The 18,703-nt window shown below is 39.2% G+C and overlaps 1 protein-coding gene across 2 annotated transcripts in view; it reads right to left on the reverse strand.

The window, feature by feature from the left end:
* pard3aa (par-3 family cell polarity regulator alpha, a) overlaps positions 1–18,703 on the reverse strand; it is a 426,578-nt gene that overhangs the window by 134,607 nt on the left and 273,268 nt on the right. For both annotated transcript variants that reach the window (XM_030123467.1, XM_030123466.1), the window contains exons 18-19: positions 10,332–10,565; positions 6,625–6,850 (exon numbers count right to left, since the gene is read on the reverse strand). In XM_030123467.1, coding sequence (XP_029979327.1) covers positions 6,625–6,850; positions 10,332–10,565 — 460 coding nt within the window. The remainder of the gene's footprint in view (positions 1–6,624; positions 6,851–10,331; positions 10,566–18,703) is intronic.

The following is an 18,703-nucleotide window of genomic DNA, read 5'->3' on the forward strand; positions in this document are numbered from 1 at the left end:
CAACCCCCACACTGCAGCGCTCCCAGCATGCTTCCACACGGCCTAAGAATAATAAAGATTGAAGGATAGAAAGCATCCTTCCACTCCAGCTTTCACTGCTTTCCTTTCCTGTCCACACCCCACTCTTCCACATCACATCCCTCTGTGTAGCCTTGAGTGGAGCTGCATCTGCAGGGAGGAGCAGGCAGACGTGGTCCCTGGGGTGATGGGAGGGTGGGAGGGTGAGGGGAAGGGGGTGAGCGCGGCTGTCACACTGAGCTCTGGTGCTGGCTGATGGCTTGGCGTGAGGCATGCCACTTATCAGATTGGTGGGGAGGGTGTGTGTTGGGGGTGGGACCGGGTAAGGAAGCACTGGGGAGAAAGGGTGAGGGTGATGCCAGAGCCCATTAGCACAGTCTTTTCATCTGTGTACATAAATGCAGACGTGCAATACACACGCATGCAAATTTACACGGACCTTGAAACGGAACAAAAGCTAGCACACACAAAAACGCACAAAATCGCCAGAGATCCTCTCTTCCCTACAGGCAGACAGTAGCACGATGCCGTGACTGACGCTGTGAAAAGCTCTTCTCTTCTTCTCTCTTCTCTTCTCCTCTGTTCTCTTCTCTTCTCCATCCTTCTTTCTTTCCACCCTCCCGTGGTGCCCCAGTTCACTCCAGTGCACACGCTCCCTTTCTCCTTCAACCTCAACCAACCCACTCCCCCGTGAACTCTACCCCCACCTCTCCAGCCCCAAATTCCCCATCCTGACACTGCCTTTCTTCTTCTTCTTCTTTTTTTTTTTTTTTTTTACAGCCTCTCCTTTTCCTTATTGTTACCGTAATTTACATTAAAATTTCCTTGCAAATAATGAAAGCATGAACATATTGTTGGATACACAAATGTAATATCGATGGACGAAAAACAAAACCTCCTATCTGAAAAATGCACTTTGAGAAAAATTTAAATAGTGTATGTTGTTGTTTTCTTGCAGAATAATATTTATAAAAAGTAATGTAGTCCAAAAACATTGAATTTTTTATTGGGTTTCATTAAAAAATAACATTCTGCAACATGTGCTTTGTTTTTTTTCTGAGCAAAGTGCATTTTTCTGATAGGAGGTTTTGTTTTTCAGCCATTGATAAGCGTATGCTAGAGCAGCACAATAACAAGCTTCACTTAAGGTTAATTATACTTTTTCTCTGTTATACACATATATAGTTTATGCTGCTGGGGGTCTTGCATTCAAATGATAAACAAGTGTTTGAGTTTACAATGTCAAGAATAGGATCTAAGGAATAATTGTTTTGCAACCACTGTTGAAAAAAATCTAATGAAGTGATGTATTAAAAGAGCATTAGATGGGTCAATTCATCTGTACATAGTAAAATAGATTAATATTGAAATATGTCAAGAAAGTTGTTGCAAAAGGGTATGATAATAAAAAAACTAAACACAAAAACAAAAATACTGCACTGTAACTAAAATATTGCTGTGTTACAGTAACTATGTGAATCTGTAACAAGGATACAGCACCATTAATAGGCAAAATGAAAACAGGTTCTTACACTGAATAAAATGACAGATTTCTCTGAGTTTGAACAGTAAATATAACATTACATTGATATAATGTAATAATTTTGTGAAGCTACACTAAGAATTAAAGCTAAAAGGCAACTGGTTTTATCGACATATCTTGATAAATATATATCTTGAATGAGGATGCTCAGATTTTTATGTGCATACACATAACACACTCACGGACATACTCTGACCATATCAAGAGCTGGAGATGTAGCTGTGATGGAGGAGGTCAGTCAGTAACAGAGCAGATAAACAACACCTCATTAGGCATGTTGAAGGGAGTCTTGCAGGCTGGGCCTGAGACATCATTGTCTGCTAGCATGCTAACAGTGCCCTGGGCAAAGCTTCCAACATCTAAACAAACCTGATAGAATCAGAAAGTAATGATCACGTTAGCCACTAGAAAGGACAAAAATAATCATGTATAATGCTTTGGGGGATGATGTACTGGCCTATACTCCCTATACATCTCACAGACATGGAGATATGGATGAAAAAACATCCTAGAAAAAAGTGATGTCAAGTTTTCCTGGGGCAGGTTTTTCATCTTCTGCATGCATGCACATTGGCATCCATTCATAATAATTGTAAGCTATTCATTAATGGAGGGTAAAGGACTAGACCAGGCAGTCTGTCATCACATAGTCCAGCATAAAGGCAAGGAAGCTAGCACTCTGCACTGCAGAGTTTTTGCTTTGGGCTTTAGGCAGTCAATTTTCTTTCTATCACGCACTCCGCACACTTTCAGTCATTCTTGCACTCACAGTATTTATCTCAGCCCCCCACTCACTCCCCTGTATTAGGCCATCCTCCTTTCCCCTGGCTCTGATGTTAATGCACTCCCAATCAGGCTGTCCATTAAGCAGACGTGCGCTACACGTTCATCAGCTGTCCAAAGGCCTGCATGCAAATGAGCTCAAATTGCAGCGCACTGCAAACTCCTTGAAATCTCCTTAGAGTGAAAACGTGAGTGTAAGACATGCAAGTATGAGAAATGCATAAAAACTGAGCACTTCACTGTCCATTTTATGCAAATGAAAACCATGGAGACAAGCATTACAAAGGATTAACCTAATCAGGATGTCTTCTTGATGTTTTGATGTGACGGTGAGACACTCAAGAAACTTGCTCATGTACATTCTATCGGTGATCCCTAAGCCTAAGAGTGTTGAGTAACTGTCAGACAAACCTTCTGTTGGGCACAGAAGAACACTTCTATTCTGAAATCAATGTCAAAAGTTTTGCTAAAATAACTAGGTGATACAAAAACACAGATCTTTCATTTTATCCCTCTGCTGGACATTTCCTATCACTGACTTTTGTTCTTCCTAAAGGAGTTTGTTATTGGATCCACTGGGACACATTCATATTCTTACCTCAGTTCTTTGCATTCTCTAACTTTTTAAACCTGTTGGGTGGATTATAATTGTGGGGGGACAACGACAGTGTAGACATACGTCATAGTTTTAAGTTGTTTGAGGCATTAAAGGGAGCAGAAGTGTTTGCAAGAGGGAAAGATAAAGATGAAGAGCCATAGAGACATGCTGGTTCAGGAGGCTGCCTCTTTGCATTCAGGAAGCACATGGCCTGGCAGTAAATGCACGGAGCAGAGGGGAGTGTCAGCAAGGCTCGCCGTGTGCCAACTCTTAAGTGGCAGTGGCACTCAAAGATAATGAAGAACGATGATGAGGCCGAGGAGGGCATGTGGAGGGCCCACGTGCAGCACTACCTATCGGGCAAAGCACATATCCACTCACAAAGGTTTGCCACTGGCGTTGATGGCATGTCACAAGGTGTCAAACCTGTGGCCCAAATTGACTCTTTCACTTATGAAGGCATCTCAGTGTGTGTGTACTCTACTGAACATGTGTGTCTCCACATTGGTGTTCATGCCTGGTGTGCAACAGAACATGATGCTGTATGAGCCATTATTTCACACCACAGGATGCAACCAGAGCTCAGTGTAAAAAAATTAAAATAATAAACGATAAGAAAGCTCCCTGCATTCCTCAAACGTGACCTCGAAAACACACTTGTCGTCTTTATTGTTCATTACTGAGCCGTGCGCTGCGATACCCTAACTAATCCCATTAAACTAATCCACATGAAAACAACTTACGGCACGATAACGGCCTGCACCGCCTCCACTGTTAATTTATGCCATATTCAAATGTGCATGGAATAGAAATAATTAATGTGACTCCCCCACCAATTTTCCTCATGGCAGAAATACTGAGCGGATACCCGCAGGATGTATAATTTCATTTAAAGTGTTTGTCCTGCACTTGTCTAAGTACAGACTCTATGGATGTATGATTAATACTCAGAGTAAGGACTATTAAATCATCAGTCCTGAAGCCAAGTCTAACAGCCACAAAATCAATTTGAACCTTCCTCCAAATCCCTCATGTAACTGAAGTGATGAGAATATGTTCCACACTCCTCTAAAAACATGATTTGTAAAATTTTGGTGTGCAAAATAATTTTCGTCACCATGGATCATTAGCAGGCTATTATTCATGCATGATTCTTGAATACACAAATAAAAGTTGCTTCTTAATATGTTTTCAGAAACAGGAATTACACGTATGAAATAGGAAGTACAGATGAATCAACTTCCACAAACAAAAACATATGAAATTCCATTTTTGTCGTCAGAAATAGCAGAGACATTTGTAATGCCCTCATAGAAAAGAAAAGAAAATATTGTTAGTAGAAATTTTTGTCTCTCCTTGAAACATGCACTGCTGGTAGCAGTGATTACTTTTCATTTGTTTGTAGTTTTCGCATTATACATTTTCTTAACAACTAAGATTTATATGTGGGATGCTTTAGTAGCAGTTCAGTCCAAATTCTGAGCAGAAAGTTGGGCGACATTACATGCGTACAGGCAGTTCAGCGTAGAGTGGCACAGTAGTAAAGTTGGCTACACTAGCCTGTTCCTCACACCAGAAAAATATTCCACTTGTGTCCAGATGTCGACATAACTAACATCAAATTTCACACTGTGTAAGAACCCTGTTAAATGGAATAATGACAAACAGTAGCTAAATACTAGCTAGCCAAAGGCATTGTGTGTGTGTGTGTGTGTGTGTGTGTGTACATATATATATATATATATATATATATATATATATATATATATATATATATATATATATATATATATATATATATATATATGTGTGTGTGTGTGTCAAAATTAACATGCAGATTAATCTATTATCATGATTAATCTGATAAAAAAAGTTAAATGCAATTAACCCAGAATGACTCTGAACGTCTCTGCCAACACATTTGGGGCAGTTTGTCCAAGTAGAGTTAGTGTCGCGCATGAACAAATGGGCAGTTGATCTGGTAGTGACAGGCTGCAGAACAAACCCATAAACATGGAAGACGCTAAACGGCACAGTGGCCCTCCGGATGGGAAATATGAGTACAAAAAAACCCAAGATGGAACATTTGACCAACATAAAGTAATATGCACACTCTGCAGGAAGAAGTTTTCTTTTCACCAAAGCACTTCCAGCATTAACATTAACATGTTAATGCCACCAGCCACATTAACGCAAAGCACACGTTAGTTGGGGATTCTGCTAGCACTTCAGCTAATGCGTCGCCCAGCTTGCAATAAACACATTACGTGCATATATATGCCCTTCTTTCTTGAGTCTGTTTGCTTGTGCAAAATGAAACACAATTATTATAGATTAAAAATCAATATTTAATTGTGATTAATCCACAACAACCCTGTGATTAAACTGATAAAAAATGTATTCGTTTGACAGCACAAATATATATATATATATATATATATATATATATATATATATATATATATATATATACAGGGTGGGGAAGCAAAATTTACAATGAACATTTAGTTGTTTTTTCTCAACAGGCACTACGTCAATTGTTTTGAAACCAAACATATATTGATGTCATAATCATACCTAACACTATTATCCATACCTTTTCAGAAACTTTTGCCATATGAGTAATCAGGAAAGCAAACGTCAAAGAGTGTGTGATTTGCTGAATGCACTCGTCACACCAAAGGAGATTTCAAAAATAGTTGGAGTGTCCATAAAGACTGTTTATAATGGAAAGAAGAGAATGACTATGAGCAAAACTATTACAAGAAAGTCTGGAAGATACTATTAAAGAAGAATGGGAGAAGTTGTCACCCGAATATTTGAGGAACAGTTGCGCAAGTTTCAGGAAGCGTGTGAAGGCAGTTATTGAGAAAGAAGGAGGACACATAGAATAAAAACATTTTCTATTATGTAAATTTTCTTGTGCCAAATAAATTCTCATGACTTTCACTAAACTAATTGGTCACACACTGTCTTTCAATCCCTGCCTCAAAATATTGTAAATTTTGCTTCCCCACCCTGTACATATATATATATATATATATATATATATATATATATATATTTTTTTTTTTTTTTTTTTTATTTAAAAGAAAAAAATCCCATAAACATTGTTTAATACATTGATGAATGTTTAAGGGTTGCACAGGCAGAATAGCACCACTTCATCAGCCTTCCCAAAGTAGTGCCTCTGAAACCTTACAGCAGCACGATCTGACAACCACCATGAACACCAGCCACAGGCAACAAATCCAACCTGCGGTCGATTTTATCATCTCCAAAGGTCTTTTAATGCCCAGAACCAAATCATAGCTCCCACACTGGCACGTGTACAGGCCCAGAACATTGTCTGCTGGTTAACAAATGCTGAATGTGTTTAGAGAGGAACAGGGTGAGCATGAGATTATGAATAAAACATGTTGCCCTTATTAAAAACAATCTGGCTCTAAAGTGCCAGAGGCCCTCGAGGTCGATAACACCCCCCACACATCTTTCTATCCATTCCCTTCGTCTTACAGAGTTCAAGGAGAGGGGTCCCTGATTAGCACCGGCAACAGCTAGAGACTGCCTCCACCTCCTGTATGATCCAGTGGTAAATGCGTTCAGTGGAATTAAATAAGCCAGACACCACTTGGTGCTCGAGGCTACATAGAGGGAAGTTGTTTGGGGTCTTTGTGCCTACCTGAACATTTCTCCCAGGCCTTTCAGCACGCCTTTCTTGGCTTTGCTCTTGTCCTTGTCTTTATCCCTTTCAGACCTCTTCTTCTTTTCAGACTTCACCCCAACTTTGTCTTTAGGTCTGTCATCTTTTGAGAAGCTGCCATTTAGCCCTGGGCCTACGATGAGGTCGCCACTAGTGGACATCGACTCCCTGCCAGATCTGGAACTGCCTTCTGTGTCCTCATCCACTGGAGTAAAGAGACAGAGGGAAAAGTATTGAGTGTAATATCGAAGGAACAGAATTGCCAGGAATGTTGCCGTTGTACATTTCTGGAGACAACAGATGTGTATATACTTTACATAATTAACTTTAAGATATAAGAATGCTTTGTTTAGGATTCTGAAAGGATTGTAGACATCATGTTTTGTTGAAGTATGTGTTGGGTTCTGTTTTATTCATATACATGTATCAAGTAGTGTTGATATGTGATATTTTTGGATTTAGAGATTGTATCTACAGTCTGCAGAAGCATACAATGGCGACATTTGATTCTGCCACCAGTAAAAGCAGACAAAAACTTTAAATCCTGCCTTCCTCCCCATAGATCACAGAAACATGGGAAAGCAGCACACAAGTAACTTTTGTTATATTAGTTACAAAGCATCTCTACTTTCTTCTGGTAACATCAAATGAGCCATTAAAAAAAGCGCTGTCCCACAAGGTATCACAGCTTTAAACAAAACACACTGAATTCATCAGCCTCATTAGAGCAGAATATATTTACAAAGCACACCCTTAGAGAATGGTATTCATTTGAACATATTTTCACTTAGCTGAAGGCCTGAAACTTTGTCTACATTTCACAGCTCACAAGAGAACCTATTTTTGTCCCTTTCCTTTTCTCAAGCATTTCACAGAGTAAAATAATTTGAGCAAATAGTGGAGGCTGTAATGATAGTCATATGAATGTGGGGTTCTTAATTTACATCTGAACTCATTTCAGCCCAGACATCAAATTGAAACCAAACTCCTTAGGTGATGTAGGGTTGATTAAACTCAAAGTTTCCATCACATCTAATCAGAACTGATGTGCAAAATGTAATTAATCTGTCAGTAATTATACATTTAAATAATCTTGAAAAAGCCTCCTGGGGATCTTAATTGCAAATGCGGTTCACTTCGGAATAACTTCCTGTCTACGCTGTACCTCTCACTCTGAGGCGCGGTAGATGTCCTTCAGATTACAACTTATTACAGTCTTGCATGTTGTCTAAGTTCTGTTTTTGATGGAGGGAAGAAAAGAGCTTATCGTAGGGGGAAAGAAGGAGGAGAGACGATGATGGATTTTTCAGCACAAGGGATGAGACAGACTACAGGAGGGAGGAGCGGCTGGATTCACATTTCAAGGATGAACAGTGGGGTTTGTTTTCTCTTGTGATCTCTGGAGCTATCAGCTTCTTCTTTCAGCTGCCATCTCAGAGAAAATTACTGAAATGGAATCTCAACATGTGACAGAAATAAAGACCAAAGGAACAGCTTAAACCTGCTCAATTATGCAATTCATTGCTGCCTGTAGCCCCTCCCTCACCTCTCTCCTCCTCTGTACATTTACAAGCAGGTTCTGGATGGGTATCAGTGTTATCACTCAATCTGCTGCCTGCTTATCATCCACTTAAGAGCAATGGCAGCAAACAGCAGCTGTGAGCTGTGTCTGGTTATTTAAATGACTGAGATTAGCACAAGTGCTAATGTTGCTATTGTTAATGATGCCAAGCTGCAGATAACATGGTGAACACTGTAATCCAGAGGCTCTCAGAGGGCACTGGACTTATGGTGTGTGTGTGTGTGTGGGGTTGTGTGTGTGTGCGTTGTGTGTGTGTGCGTGTGCGTGTGCGTGTGCGTGTGTGTGACGTACTGAAGTCAGCATGAGAACCTGTTGGTCATCAATGGAATGAAATGGATTATTTCATGTAGGGTAAAGGTTATAACAGAAGTAGTGTGAAGCAAAAATGCATGTATTAGACTTCACACAAAAGGGAACGTCTTAATTTTGTATTTAACATCTGGCTAAAACAAATCTAAAGCCAGTTCACACATAAACATAACCATAAAATTTAACCTTTGTGCATGTTACTGCTCACTTTGTGATTGACTAATAAATTAATGTAATTTTTGTCATCTTGTAATTCATGTAAACCTTTTAAATGAAGATGACACAATAAAAGCTACCTTTTATTAGAAAAATGGAGAAAAGTCCTTACAGCTGCATAAAAAAGGGAGGCCAACCACAGCAATTTAGGATAATTGAAAAGACTAGGCTGACAATCTGAGCTGACAGCAGAACCATTGATGGCAGTATCCGGAGACTGAAAGATAATTTACAGTAAAACTTTCCTGGTGTAATAATCAAGGACATTTAGTGCTGGCCTGTAAGCAAAGGTTATGACAGACAAGTAAAATTGCAACACATGAAAGAAAGGATTTTTACCCAACAGTGCAGAGATTTATTTTCCTGTCTTATTCCTCAAATGCTGCAACACAAAGTTGCACAAGGGGAAGTGCATTCTGCCCAGTAGGATATCTTGTGGGGACACATTTTCTTTAGGTGATGCCACATTCTTATTTTATGTAAATAAAAGTCTGGGAGCAGAGGAAGGCAGCGGCTTATCTGTCAACTTTGACTATTAACCTCAGTGACGAGCACAGACTGGCTGCTTTTATCTAAATTGAAAAACAGAGTTATTTGAATATCATGGGGGAGAATGCAATATACCGCGGCAAGGGAAATCGGTTGCTTTCCCCATTTTTCTTTGCTGAGATAAGACTGTATTTAGTGGCTTGCCGACAGGGCTTATGAGAACAAAGCATTTCAGGCAAATAATTCCCTCTTTTTCAAATGCCCCCCAGCTCTTTTAATGGAATCCTTTAATGGTGAATGGAAATTTATATCTGGCGATTACTCTTGTGGTGTTGCAGTGTTATTACCTGTCGGAAAACGTACGACGGCTGTCTCTCTATATCCGACGCATGTCTTTTAGTCATCAAACATCAAGTAGGGATGGATATATTCACTCAAATGGAAGGTTGCTGTCTATTCTTTTTAATGTTGTGTTTGGAGCTTAAAATAAAGTAATTCTACTTTCGGTCCCAGTCAGGTGTGCAGAAAAACAAGTATGAGTAATGCTGGCAAATTTGAACAGAGCTATGTGCCAAAACTAACTGGCACAGACTAGAGGAAGACACATGTTTCATTTATAATAATAAAAACTGCAATCATACGTATATATTGTGTTTAAAACAGATACAAAAGGACGCTGACATGTGTGGGTAAACAGGCATTTTTCCTCAAGTGCACTCTGTTGGAAAAACACAGCAATGCACTTTAAGAGTATGTAAGCTCCTGGGAAAACATGTTTCCACAGTCTCTAACAATTCCTCTCAACATGAACTATGTGAATATTAATGACTGTGTAACCTACACACTTATAGCAGATGTGTTGTGTGACACACAACTCTCTAGCAAATGGAAATCCCAAGCTTAGTTTACCTGGGGGTGAGCCATGTCACATAAGGCTCAGGGGAACGACTCTTGTGTTGGCTTACATTACTAATAACAAAATTTGTTTGTAATAATCACAAGTATATTCCATTTTTACAGTGATGCACATTCAGGGAAGCAAAACAATAACGCTATTATAAGTCCAAACATTGTATGTCCAAACACTCACATGTGTCCATGCTGTTTTCTTCATCTGCTGGAGGGACACCAGGTTTCTCATAAGATTTGTCAATGGCAGCTCGGAAACTCTCATTGCATCCACGTCCCCGGACAATGCGAGAGCGTGGCCTGTGCACATTGACCTCCCCGTTCAATGTTGCCTCAGCAACAGCAGTCTGGAGGCTTTCAAGGGAGCTGGACTTCTTAAGGCCCAGGGAGGGTCCAACTTCTTGTTCTGAGTTACCTGTGGAAGGACAAAACAGTTTCAGTGAGGCAAGCTGACTAATGGTCTGTGAATATAACTCGCCCACAAACGGCAGCTTAACACCTTTTATCATTTAGCTCATTGTGTGTCGCTGAATCATTCACATTTTGCTAGTTTCTTATGGGATGTTATGTGCTATACTTGGCAATCATAAGAGAAGGTGTGAACTTGGCAATTAACATAGAAAACAAATGATGCCATTGCATGGTCAATGATGTGTGTGAAATGAGAACAGAGTATTATATCTTTACTGAGACATTTTCCTATCGGGAATTATAATTCAACCTTTGTCTTTGTGGATGCACAAATTAAATTATGTGGCTCAAATATAATGTACAGTATATAAAAGAACTGAAATTGAAGACATCAATGACAATGAAGGAATGATTATGGTATTGCACTATAGTACACTGTCAAAACTGTAGACAATAAGCATAACCTAAACACTGTAACTGGATCTTCACATATAGTATATATTTTTATTTGTAAAAGCATATGATGAGAATAGAGCCTTCATTCAGTTGCTTTGTGTGTTTAGGCTTTGTGGCAGGATTGCCTTTTTGGGGCAGATTTACGCAATTTGGAAAGACAAAGCCATTGGAACAAATATGAGTGAAACTCCACCAAGGGTGGGATGGTACAAGGATCTGTCTCTACTTCTAGACTCTATTCATTGAATGGTTAAAAACATCAAATGTTGTTGAAGCCACCTCACACCGATCACATAGTCAGGATATTTATAATATATTGTTGAACTGAATATATGACAACCAATTTTAACTTCTACAGTCTAACAGTACTAAGTGTTGAGTATTATGTTTTGTGAGGTCACAGGGACTTTGATCTTTGTCCGCTACAATCTTTTCGTTTCATCAAAGTCCAAGTCTAACCCTGTGCCAAATTTGACACTGCGTAAGCTTGATCCACATACACTGTAATGCACCAACAGACAGATTCTTATAGAGGTGTAACTGCAAACATATCCAATGCTACACATTGCACAAAAAAGTCTTCAGTATGGGAATGATATCATAGTGTAAGACAAAAATGTCTTTCGGACGTCAGATGAACAACATTATAAACATTAGCAAATGATGCTGGACAAAGTAGGATCATTCTGGTAAACCAATATGTAAGGATGCAGTATATACGTAAAACGGTATCTTGTGATGCGATCCTACATAAGTTATCACATATCTCTGAAGGAGGGGCTGTATGGATAAGTGTTGAAGCCGACTGAATGGTGAACAGTCAACCTTTTCAACACTAGGCCCAGGCCCTGGACAGCTGTAATTATTTTTCCAATGCTTGCCAGGGGTTTGTTTAGGGTATGTAAGTGGAGCACGACTCAGGTATTGGTATTTCATTTTGTCGGAGAGTGTCCGTCAGTTCCCCGGAGCTTTTACCTTACCCACCAGTTGGTAAACAAGAAGCCTGGTTGATTTTCTGTCGCATTTATTCTGCTTTGATTCGGTATGCAGGGAGGCGCTGTCAAATGTAACAAGATGGATTTCTGAATATGTGTGAGTGAAGCCTTGTTAGATGTTAACTTTTGTAGAGGAAACTATGTGTAAAAATGGGTAAACTGTTGATTCAATTACTTTTGCAGGCTCACAGACTCTCTGAGGCCATGTGTCATTAGACAGAGCACTATTGTGTCTTTATGACTCCCTGTAGACCAAAGAGACCCTCCACATGTAGTGAATGTGTTTCCTCTGTGGCTTCACTTGGTGTAAATAAACATCACCTATAGCTTTCCTGTTGGTTTTCTATGGCTGTAAGGGTTTTCTTTACCTCTCTGCATGGGGACACACACGTAAGCATTGGGTGTTTGTATGTGTATACCCCATGTAGGGACTCTCTAAAAACAGATAGGAGACACATAAGTCTGTGTCAGCTACCATCGACATGCTTCTTGACATGTTTAAAGAGGTCTAAATGGGGCATGACCCACTGCTGCTGGGTGACCACAGTGGATCTGTAGATGGAGGTTTGCACAACCAAACACAGATTAGGCTAAGAAAATAAACCCCCATCACTAACAGAAAACAATTTGGTGCTTTTGTATATAGTATGAAACACAAGCGAGGCCTGGAGACAAAAAAAACCAAACAAAAAAACTGTATGATTCTGATGCATAATACTTGCAAAATCATGATTTTAACAAGAGGATGAACTTGCAGCACTGCACTGTTATTGAAATTTTACTACTGGCAGCGTGTTGCATTCTCTGGCTCAACTCCTTTGGAAGACTTGGCTTGATCCCTAAATCAAGCAAGTTTGCAAAAGCTTGCAAGTGATTAGCAAAGTTTCAATGTTTCACTATTCAAACGCACAACATCTTGATTGCAAATTCACATGAAGGAAGAAGCCATGTTCATTCATTTGTTAATTTTGCTTCTTGTTATTGTATAGATACAAAAACATACTAATTCTCTTTTCTTTCACATGTTCTGCTCAATTTGGTACCAATCCACCATTTCTGAGCACTGCTCTACCATCCATGGCAAGAGTAGATGTGGTGTAAAACAAGTCAAATGGGCGAAAGGGTCAGCTGTGAGCCACTGGTGTTGAGTTTCTTGACTGGTAAATGTACTGGTAAATGCACTATTAGATGTGTTATGTACCATTATTCCCCCTCTCTTTTGTCAATGGTAATAAAAGTGACCTATCCCCAGAGACCCTGCACTCAATCTTGAAAGTACGCCTCAAAATAAATGAGGACCAATCCCATAATACTGTATCCCATTACGTGGTAAGAGCTCATATGCACGCTTTCAGGCAGCTTCAGACAGTAAAATGAAACTTTACTGTTTTCTACAAAGGCTAAGGGGGGTCAAAAGCCCTCTGGTTGCAGGAATAGAAGATCCATTTTATTGCTCATTTCCACTGAAGAAGTGGACCAATTCTGATTACTGTGGAAATTTAAATGCCAGGGGGAAAGCAGCAAAAGCAGCCTTAGAAGACCAGTAGAATACAAGTATAAGTCATGTAAATTAATTTGGTCACAAAGAGTAATCTCATCATGTGAAGGGCAAGTGAGGACAAAAAGAAAAATTACAGTATAAAACAAAATATGTGAAGATACAGAGAAGCAGGCTTTCAAATGCTTTCATTTTTCACACTTTGTGGATAAAACTCAATCAACCAGGGACAAATGCCATGTAAATTTGGGGGTTTTTTTAGGCTTATGGGTAAAGCCTGCCAACAGCGGACATGTAGAAGCCAAGGTGCGTGTTCATCACAATGGGATTGCAAGTTAGAGCCGCATAGGATGCAACAGTTCAAGGGAACACAAATGACATCTGCTGTACTTGGAGACAGGGAATTATCCACCCGCTCAGTTTCTGCGCCACGATCCCTTCTGCCATTGTTTCTAGTCACCGTGGTGAATGACTGAGAGAGGCATAGAGACAAAGGGAATGACAGAGCGAGGCAAAGAGAGAGAGTTTGCCCATAGACCTTCGACTGCATCAAACCTGCCTTTGTTTTCCTCAGAAGCAGCCTTGGCTCTCATGGGAGAGTTTGACGGACAGCTCTCTGTATGCCAGTCTATTATGTGATTCCTATCACACAACAGAAGCCTCAGTGCTCTGCTCCTCATCTCCCCCTTATTTAGACGGATGAAAATACATATTCCCCCACTGCATACAGACATGAGTTTGTCACTCCCCACACGTCTGGAGGAGAAATGAAAATCATCAAAATGAAATACACAAAAAGAAAGACAATCAAATCAACCAGTGGAGAAAGCGTGCCGGGAAGTTTGTCAGTTTCGCCTCGTTCATTTCACCAGATGCAGGGCAAGGACAGTTAATTGGAGAAGATCCATTGCCATTAAACGTTTAAGGGGAGGTATGGCAAACTCCATGAATAAATCAGCAGTGGTTATTACAGGAACAGGAGCCCATAGTATAATTAGAGCAACTAAAACCATGCTCCCCAGCCATTATTCACCACAGGCCTTTGCATGTAAAGATCTGTGTACAGACAGGGGCTCCATTACACATAATTTATTCAGAGACTCAGGGCGGTAAAAGGGTAATTATGTTAAAAATAGCCTCCAAGGTGCTGAGGAAAGGCCATGTCCAGGTATCCCTTGTGGAAGTGAGGCGTCCCTGGGTCGGCCAGGCCCTTATGTCTCTGCCAGTTGGGGATCATTAAGACGACAGAGGACGTCCTCCGGATGCTGAACATGTGTAACGAAGCAATTGTCATTACCCAGACTTATGGTTAATATCTCAGTCATGGATACTGGGCTCTTTGCTGTGACCAGGCACTTTTTACCCACCTATCATTTACCACCACTAGACTATTGGTGACTGGGTCAGTTGCTATGTCTTATGTGGACATTGAATCAACCAGTCTCATAGAATTTATTATAGAAATCAAAGTCCTTAAAACAAACTTTTCCATCCTGCTATATAAGATAGCATCAATAAAACCTCATATTACATATAGGAACATTTTCTTAGAAAGCCTTTTACACACCACGCAATGTGCATGGTAGTTTTAGTCCTTAGAAAACAAAAATATTCCCTTATGAGTTAGTCATTAACTCATCTTATGTGAATCTGAATGGAGTGAAAGCCCTGTAACCCAACCTCAAAACACTATAGAAACTGGACTTCCATTTATTTGCTTCATGGACAATTTCATTTTGCACACTCTGAAATATAGAGTTACAAAACACCACAATTTCAGGAAAAACTGTATATAAATACCAAAACAAATTGTCTACATTTACCATGAGACTGTGTTTGAAATGACTCAATGAGGCAACAGGATGAAAAAAAAGGCTTTAAACATGATGCTGCTATGAGTGAGACAAAAAAATGCAAAGGAAGCAACTCAAAACTGTATGTTGTAATTTCTGAAATTAAACAATATTTTCAGATTTTTCAGGCAACAATAGAGTTATTCAGACCTAAAATTGGATTTATCAGGATTAATGTCTGATGTTTTCAGAGATTCTCTTTACCGTGGTTTGGTGTCCAACATCTCAGCATAATGAAACTCATATCGACTGATGCAGTGACAATTCTGTATCGACCAGTTTGTGATCTGCATGTTTTTCTATTACATTTAGTATCACTTTGGCTTGCGTGAAACCTCGGCAACGGTGAACCTAGAAATCCTATCTGATACTGTGTTCATCCCTGCTCTCATGCAGTGGAAACACCAAACAAGCTGATACTGTCAGTAGGAGAGTGACAGTATATATATAAACATGATCACTATAGAAAAGTGGTGCTAAATTATCACAGCTAGAGGAACTGCCTTGTTGCCTGACAGAAATTGACCAAAATATCTTCTCATTTTATTACTACCTTTTGAAAAGAACTGAGGATGTGTACAAGTCTGATTATTATGGGATTTTTGCCAAAAAAATTGCCTACTGAAGCTTTAATGTTAAATCCAAACCACTCACCATTGTGTCGTCACAAACTTCATAAAAAGCTGCATGTATTTTGTGTATAAAACACATCAGTGATCAAGTGAGCAGGCCAATTGGCAATGAATGTCTGTCTCATGCAAATGTTACTCTACTGCTAGAGACCCTGTTCTTCATTCATTTGCGCTCCAGAATGAGCTCAATGGCACTAGTTCCCTCATAAGTTGCCAAGTCTCTATTCAAATCTCTGCAACTCCCTCTCAGTAGCATGGAAACAAATGTTAGATTATGTTGCAGTGCCGCAAACAAAACTCTCCTACATATGCTCGTAAATGTGCCGAGATGAGAAATCCAGTGATATAGTTAGTTATGAGGAACTGTTGATACTCCTTTTCCAGTTTCTATTACTGATTCATGGAAGCTGATGAACAATCATTATGGTCACTTGTGATGGTGGTGACGGTGGATGGAGCTGGTTCTGACACAACACTTCCTTACCTCTGCTGGCTCTTGAGATGCAGTTAATCTCATCTGCTACTGTTAAACGACATAAACAAGCAAGAGGGTTTAGTACCGTGTCCTGCCTCCTGTGTTATTAGCCCTTTGGTATCCTGCTCAGAGAGGCCCTTCCAAACCACCAAAAGTGCATAATCTGCACAGCGCTATAGTAATGTTAAAATGTTATTCATCCAGTTGTTTGTAATTCATCAACTTGAGCCTTTAACAAAAATACCAAATACTCAATAACTGTCACATGTTTACCTCTTTAAATGCAATGTTTGTAGTGTATAAAAAAAAAAGAAAAATTTGATGCAAAACACACAACAAACTTTTTTTTTAAATTTTATATTACATAAAAATTGGATTTTTTTTTTTTCTTTTTTTGCAGCCTGACACATGTCAATGATTAACAACAACATTGGTTAATATGTATTATTTTTTGGGCGAGGTCAAATGTTAAAATGTGCTAAAATGTTTGAAATGCAAAGTGATTTTTACTCATTAGAGTAGTAATTTTCCATTGTTTACAATGTCTTGATTTTACTGGTTGGGTCAGAATTTTAAATATCATCCATAAATAAACCTTAATTCTGACCTACAACGACATACAACATGTTCACCATGTATACTGGAAGGTTAAACACATGCAAAGGAGAAAAAGAAAGAATCTGAAAGTGTTGTAGAAATGCATAACGGTAATCTACATGAAAGATTTCACACCTCATACAAGAGCCTGTCAATCAAAACTCTTGCAGAGTAAAGTGACTAAACGCTAACATATTACTGCCAGACACAGTGGCTCATGGCTCTATTTTCTCTTTTCTTCCCTCACTCAATCTTGTTCCCAATCTAAAAGGGATTGAACCGCAGGGTGTCTGACCAGTTTAGCATATTTCAACAATGATAGGCTTCAAAGTCATGAAATCCATCTGCTGATGTGACTTGAGAGACTGAGCACCTGGAACACAATTAAAAGGAGGGACAGAAACACCTAGTGACAGAATAAAATGAGTCTGTAGGGGATAGCGCTGTAGAGCATGTTAACTGTTTAGTCAGGTGAGCTTGAAGGTATAGAGCCACCTTATTTAAGTGTTAATGGAAAACACAGTCATACTTACACCTGTTTTTTTTTAATTGACCTTTTGATGACAGGCCACAGTTTACAAAAGTGTGCCAATAACAAAGCTCCAGGATTAACACTGACATTACGTCCTATAGCTCATTTAATTTTCAACTCTTCTACCCGCAGGCCATTTTCATTGTGCCGCTTTGATGTAACAATTTCATTAAAATAATCAGCGTGCTATAGCAGGGTGTACCTTTGAGATAAAGTTAGCATAACATTAGACGTAATATGGAGCTTTCTTTTTGAACGGCAATTCTGTTCCCTATGAAATATTTCTCCTCTCTCCATGTCAGTTATTAGAATTATTTTTCAACAGCAATGAGTTAGTTATTTCTCTGAGAATGATAGTGTTCTCATTGATGGATTATGACTTGGTGGATTTCTGTCTGCAACATATATTGCAACTTCAAGCAGTGAAAGCAGAAGTGACTTTGCAGTACATCTACTAACAAAAGGTACAAAGTAATGTTGAAAGGTAAGAGATACTAGAACAACAATAGAGAATTGTAAAGCATCGGTAGCACTAGTTATGCAGCATGGAATATATCGCTTTTTTTAATACAGAGCAAACAAGTCATGACGCTTCTTTTACTTTGGTATGATACAAAAAAGAAAAAAAAAAAAAGGCTTTATCCTGAGCTACCGTCAGGATAAAGAACTCACTAAGAAATGTTGAGCCACAAAAAAATATTTATGGAGACAAAAGTGAATACTAGCAATAAGATGTGAGGCATTAGCAGGAAAAATGGGAAAACTGTGGGAACCTGACAGCGTCAAAACATTGTTAGTCAACTATCCAAATGTGACTTTTCAGTCAGTTTCATTTATCTGTAAATTTAGCTGAAACCTTTTAACACTAAGGGGATACATGTGGATGAATCAAAAAGCAGTGCATTAATGTTCCAATGTGTACATGTAAGTGACTTCGCTGACATTAACTTAGTTCTATCATTTTAGTTTAACTGCATCCCAACTTCCTTTTACATCTGGCTTTATATTGGACATAAATAAATTGCAATGCTAATTTTCCTCCATTGACTTCATTCTTTGTCTCACTCTATATGTTTGTGAAGAAAGCAGAGAAGATGATAAATG

This window comes from Sphaeramia orbicularis, chromosome 20, assembly GCF_902148855.1.
Source record: "Sphaeramia orbicularis chromosome 20, fSphaOr1.1, whole genome shotgun sequence".
NCBI lineage: Eukaryota > Metazoa > Chordata > Actinopteri > Kurtiformes > Apogonidae > Sphaeramia > Sphaeramia orbicularis.